At 38.0% G+C, this 6,149-nt stretch overlaps 1 protein-coding gene across 1 annotated transcript; it reads right to left on the bottom strand.

Moving 5' to 3' along the window:
- Nucleotides 1-266: 266 nt before the first annotated feature.
- Nucleotides 267-5,946, bottom strand: rbmx2 (RNA binding motif protein X-linked 2). Its single transcript, XM_020648921.3, has 6 exons — nt 5,862-5,946; nt 4,231-4,346; nt 4,043-4,094; nt 3,785-3,914; nt 2,777-2,978; nt 267-1,302 (listed from the first exon to the last, which is right to left on the bottom strand). Exons 1-6 carry the CDS (start codon nt 5,864-5,866, stop codon nt 731-733), a joined length of 1,077 nt encoding a protein of 358 aa, XP_020504577.2. The 5' UTR covers nt 5,867-5,946; the 3' UTR covers nt 267-730.
- Between the last annotated feature and the right edge of the window lie 203 nt (nt 5,947-6,149).

Genomic DNA, 6,149 nt, shown 5'->3' with positions numbered 1-6,149 from the left:
ATCAACGTTTTTTTTTTTTTTTTTAAGTATGGCCTTTGCAGAGCTGCCAACCTGGCTGCAGACTCTATTTAAATATTTACACTTTAATAACATTGAATACTATGAGCATACTACTTAAGCATGTTCCTAATAATATAAACCAATGACAGCCAGGAAAGTAAGACAATATTCTATCGCATACATTTGTTCTAAATCAGTCAAAGGGACACACTTGTATTTTTTACATATATTGATATCACCATGATATCTGAATTATATAAAATCCATAATGTTGCAAACACTGATACATACCTGTGTTTTATTCCAAAACTCATACAAAAATGCACTTTTCTGGATGGAAAATTAGCCATCAAACACCAATATCTTTCTTTTTAAGAGATTTGTTAAACAACTGTATCCTTAAACTTGTTTTATTCAACTGATTGAATGTCAACCTTTGGGAATGTAAACAAAAATAGCTTCTTTGTCACAATAACTACAAAGAATTTAAGCATTACAACCATTTAAAGCAATAAATTTCACATTTTAAATCCATTGTACAGTCTTGTTTGATAAGCACTTAAATGTGCAGGTTATGTAGTAAAACACTGCAGCCTCTAGAGAGTGCCAGCATTACTTTAAACCTTCTGTAATCCAGAAAAAACATCAAACATGTGGAAAATGATAAAAGATATCACTATGTACTTTACATTTGACATGTTTTTACATCATGAAACCAACAGATAGATTCTCAGTGCTTACGTGATGGATCTCTGTCTCTGTCTGTTTCTCTTCTTCTATCACTTTCTCTGTCGCGGTCGGTTTCCCTTCTTCTCTCACCATCTCGCTCTGTTTCTCTCCTCCTATCACCGTCCCTCTCCCTTTCTGTCTCTCTTCTTCTGTTGTCATCTCTGTCCATCTCTCTTCTTCTATCACTGTCTCTCTCTCTCCCCGTCTCTCTTTTTCTCTCATACTCTCTGTCTGTCTCTCTCCTCCTATCACCCTCTCTGTCTCTGCTCCTGTCTCTATTCCTCCTCCTCTCATCCTCTCTCTCTCGTTCTGTCTCTCTCCTCCTCTCCTCCTCCCCTCTCAGTCTCTCGTTGTCCCTCGTCGCTCTCTGTCCATTCTCCTGTCCTCCTGGTGGCTCCCCCCTCTGGTTATATTTGCTATATCCAGGATCCTGCTTCTCCTCTTTGACTCTAACAGGAGGAGGAGGAGGAGAAGGAGAAGAGGAAGAGCATTTCCCCATCTCTTTTTCTCTCTCCTTTTCTGCTTTCTTTTTCTCCTTCTTCTCTTTCTTCTTTTTCTTCTTCTCTTTCTTGTCTGAAGCAGAGGGGAACGAGAGGTGAAACAAACATTTTATTTCACAGGCATCCTTGTTTAGTTTAACAGTTATACCGCCCCATGGTGGCAAAACATAATAACTGCATATTTTATAATAACATTATTAGCTGTATCTGACTTTCTGATCAACCTGAGTCTCTGTATAAGAGATTTTTTTTTTTACTCTCTTTATATTTGCAGTCACAGCAAAACCATTCTAAATGAGACAGCAGGAAAATCAATCACATAACCAACAATTACATTCCTGATAAAGGCAGCTTGCTAAGCAAATTTCAGTTATTGTTCCAATCTTTTGTGCTCAAACTACATCTAAGTAGTCAATATAAATATGAATAAGCTAAGCAACACAACCGATCATTTCTAGATACCGGTAGTGATTTTTAATGTCTGTAAACTCTGCAGTGAGGTCAGGGGTCACCGCCTCACAGCGCTACTGAAACAGCATCTGTCAAAAACATTTTGAGCAAATATTCACAGTGAATGACACAACTGACTTCAAATACAGTAGCAAAGGTATTAAACACAACTCATGAATCCAAAGGACAAGATCAGCAAAGACATAAGATGTACCACTAAGGCAACCAAAAGTTCCTCATGGGAGCTTTAAAGGTATACTCTGCAACGTTCAGAGTAGATGTCCAGTAGATGACACGCATGTCAGTGACCGATCTCTACTCAGATATGCAACCCAATGAAAACTCAGTTCTTAATTCTTTGTAGATTATATACAGAAAAAAAAGTATTTTCTTCAGTTTGGAAAGTCTGTTTGTCCTCCTCCATTACATTGCACTCTTGGCATAAAATTCCCCCATTATGATTCTACTAACAGAGAGGGCCCTGTCTCCTCTTCCCCCACATGGTGGCAGGGCTAAAGGTTGAACAGGCATGGGTTCACGTGAATGAAACATGTTTGAGCCTCTGAGTAAGTCATAAACCAACTGCAGGAAGTGCTGTCCCATCGGAACACAGAGAGCTGAAAACAACAAACCCAGAGGGAGTTTCAATTCACTCTTGTATGAAAGGCATTACTCGCCGATATAGTTATTTTAATGTTTCAGACAAACAAACCTTTGCCTGAAGCCACTGAGGAAGGGCTTTGCCTGAAATGTCTGTGCAGCAATAAAAGAAGACATTTAAGTCATTGGACTGCAGTCCTGGAGTATTTTTGACAAGATCTGTTGAAGATTCAACATCAACACACTTTAATGAGGGTGAGTGTGATCTCTGATGTACTATATTAATGTTTAAAATGTTTCATATTATACCTTTAAGTTTGGTGTCTAAGATGATTAATGGTTTTAATATCAGCAAGAAATTAAAGTCAGTCATTCCAACTTTTACGTTTATGTCTCTAAACACTTTCTCCTCACCAATACTGATCCAGTAGTTACTGCTTTCCACCTGTAGAGGGCAGTGTGAAGGATCAATTAAACACAAGACGATGTAATCTCACCTTTTTTGGGCTTCTTCACAGGGATGGCGTACTGCTCATCTTCCTCTTCCTCTGAGGAGGAGGAGGAGGGCGGTGGCGGCGGGAGGAGTTTAGGAGCACAGCCCTGCTCCCTCAGCTGTTTGGTGACATCATCAATGTCCTCCGAGTCTTTGGGAGGACGGTAGTCTTTAACATGGTCCACGCGGATGGTCCGACCTTTAATCTGCGTGCAAACACAACACAGAGAGGATTTAGATCACAAAATGATGACACATTAGAGAGGGAGAACGAAGATGAACACTGCTATATTTCTAATGTTGTTTTGTGTGTTAGCGCAAATGTAACGACTGAATTTACCTGTATGGATTAATAAAGTATTTCTGATTCTGTTCCTGTTCCCTGACACTTTATAAGTAAAATACTGTACAAAAATCAAATGATATAAACATAACTTCTCCTATCTTTATAAATCTGCCAATCCACATGCTGCCCAAAACCAATATTCAATGTGTTGCAGTCTGCATGTTGTAGCTTCATACTAAGCTTGAACACATCAGTCATATTAAGGTTGTCAAAATGTTCACTACTTTGATACATCTTTATTTTCATGATTGACAGTATCAAAAAGTATCAGATCTTTAAAAATAAATACAGATCATCAGTTTACATTTTCTACCTAAATCTGCCGCAAGAGAAACCGAGAGAGAGAGAGAGAGAGAGAGAGACGAAATTGCAGAAATACATTGCCTAAACGTAGTCCGTTCAAGAATTCTGCAATTAAACAACTACTAACGATTTTATGATGTTTTTTTGTCTAAACTGCACACAAACAAAGAAGGTTTGGAGGAATATTTCTGAGCAAACATCAGTCAGGAGCAGTGACATAGGGACGGGAAATGTGCAGCAGGCTGACATTATCAGCTGTAATCAATCAGTCAGCTTACGTGTAGGTTGAATCCACAACAAACCATTTGAAGTTTTTGTGTACAGGTTAAACAAACACTTGTTTGAGTACATCAGCTGTGTCACCTTGATGCCGTTTAAGTTGTCCACAGCCAGGATGGTGCTCCGCTGGTCCTCATAGCAGATGAAGCAGAAACCTTTGGACTTCCCGGTCTTCTTGTCTCGCACCAGGTTAATGTTCACGATCTCTCCATACCTGCAGAGAGAAAAAGAAAGTTCATCTTCATGTTCTCTGATCTGTGGCTGCTGCAGTGAGGGAGGACAGGTTGGCATCTACATTACAGCAGAGTGTCAGAGGATTGTTAAAATGACACAGGTACGTACTGGGAGAAGACGCAGATGATGTCACCTTCACTCAGTTCGTATGGAAATCCTCCTTCAGGAATAAAACACCACCATTTAGTAGTTTGTTCCTCTGTTTGTCAATTCTCAGAGAAACTATACGACGCAAGCTGGTGATAAAAACAAGGAAAACATTACTTCCTGATCCAAGCGGTTATGTTCCATCTTACCGATAAAAATCCAGGCGCTTTCTTTGTACTCGCTGTGCCAGGAAACAGACTCATTCACCCCGAGTTTGGCCTCTCGCTCATTCAGCTCATTGATCAACTTCACCTTCGTCAGTGGACTGAAAACAGAAAGTCAGAGAAATGTTTCATCTTTTGCACCATTATGCTTTTAATCTGAACTCTTGAGTTGAAAAGGAACAGGAGCTTGTATATCTGTGAGGTTTTATTTTAGTATAAAGAAGATTCATCCTGGTCCTGAAGAATTAAATCCAAACCGTTAAGATCTGAATGAAAATGCATCCATGGATGTGTTTTTATGTATTATTGCAAACTGGTTAATTTAAGTCCCCCAATTGTCCTAGCAATAAGGTTGACAACATTTTCAATTCTTCAACCCTTTTGTGATACCACACAATTTAAAACTATACAGTAGTGATCCCCACCACCCAGGTAACTGTTTACATGGCTACCCTCTGGCAGGCGCCTTCGACACATCAAGGCGAACACAGAAAAGACTCAGGAAGAGCTTCTTTCCTCAGGCTGTCCGGACTGTTAACTCCACTCTCCTCAGTTAAAAACATAAACAGAACTAAACAAAACAGAACTGTGATTACACGACGCACACACACCACACATTCCAATCTGCACATTGCACACTGACACTTTACACTGTTTACATTACTCTATATTTTATATATTCAAACATTTCTTCATTTCTTAAATTTTACATTATATTTCTAGTTTACTGTATATATGTGTATTAGTAATTTGAGTGTTTATTGCACGGCCTTGCAGAACAGTCTTTTACATTTCACTGCACATCTGTATGAGCGTGTGACAAATAAAAATCTTGAATCTCTGTTATATTAATAATCAACAGTATCAAAAAAAACAAAAGAACAATGTAGGCGATGAATAATTCTATCAAAAAAAAAAAAGTGTATGCAAACTCCTACACACTGCCAAAACACAGGCAACCAATGAGCGTAAACAATAATGCAATTAAGACTTCTCAGGTTATTTGCAAACAACGTTCAAGGTGAGAAATTGGCAGTGTAAAGTGAAAATCTGAGGCAGTATAAAAATCCTTTAAGATTCTCTTCTTGGAGAAACATCACACCACACTACATTTACTTTGAAGCTAATTTGACATCTTGTTTTACAAAGTGGCAGAGACAACTAAACATGTACTGCAAGATAATAATTAAACATTGAACTCAACACATCAAAAACAACCTGTAACTGGTTAACTCAAGTCAAGCACAATAACAACACAGTCTTTAATACACAGTATGATTTGTGAAAAACTACAAAACTGCTGTAATTTTTTATTTATCACTTTATTTCCTTCTTTGACGAAATGTACTTTCTACCGCATTTAAAAGATATCTTCACAGTTTGATGATAAAGGGAGTTAACTATTATATATAGTAATATAGTTAAATAGTTAACTATGTTTGATAGCTCTTAGCACTAGCTTGCACATAAGCCCACATACATCGACTGATAATAATAATAATTATAATAATATATATATTATAATAATAATGGTAGCTTAAATTAAGTCTCAAGAGTGGATAAACACTCGTGCCTTTTCCCCAAAATAATATACTACAGTTAAAGTGAAGACTTACTTCATGGTGAGCCAGGTTGAATGGGACAGAACGACGATGTTATGGTCGAACTACAGAAAAGAACTACTTCCGTAGTAACTTCCGCTTCTGTCGCCGCCTTCAGTTCGGATGACTCTACTACAAGCTACCTTTATGTGGCTAACACATTCAGAAGCTTTAAAAAATGGTATATAACCAGCGGCCCGTTACATTTATTTTAAACAATTGCTTGTTTAGAATAAAAAAAATGTTATTTGACTGAATTAATGCTGTAAAATAAATGTTGGTTTGTTCCGCCTGTACAGCAGG

The sequence above is a fragment of the Labrus bergylta genome, chromosome 14, assembly GCF_963930695.1.
Source record: "Labrus bergylta chromosome 14, fLabBer1.1, whole genome shotgun sequence".
Classification (NCBI taxonomy): domain Eukaryota; kingdom Metazoa; phylum Chordata; class Actinopteri; order Labriformes; family Labridae; genus Labrus; species Labrus bergylta.
Note: the sequence above shows the minus strand (reverse complement) of the source record. Positions and strands in the feature narration are given on the sequence as shown.

Coding starts and splice junctions, on each gene's coding strand:
- rbmx2 (XM_020648921.3), bottom strand. Junction 4,095..4,230: donor AAGCGCCTGGATTTTTATCG/GTAAGATGGAAC, acceptor TTATTCCTGAAG/GAGGATTTCCATACGAACTG. Junction 1,303..2,776: donor TGTGAAGAAGCCCAAAAAAG/GTGAGATTACAT, acceptor CCTCTGCTTCAG/ACAAGAAAGAGAAGAAGAAA.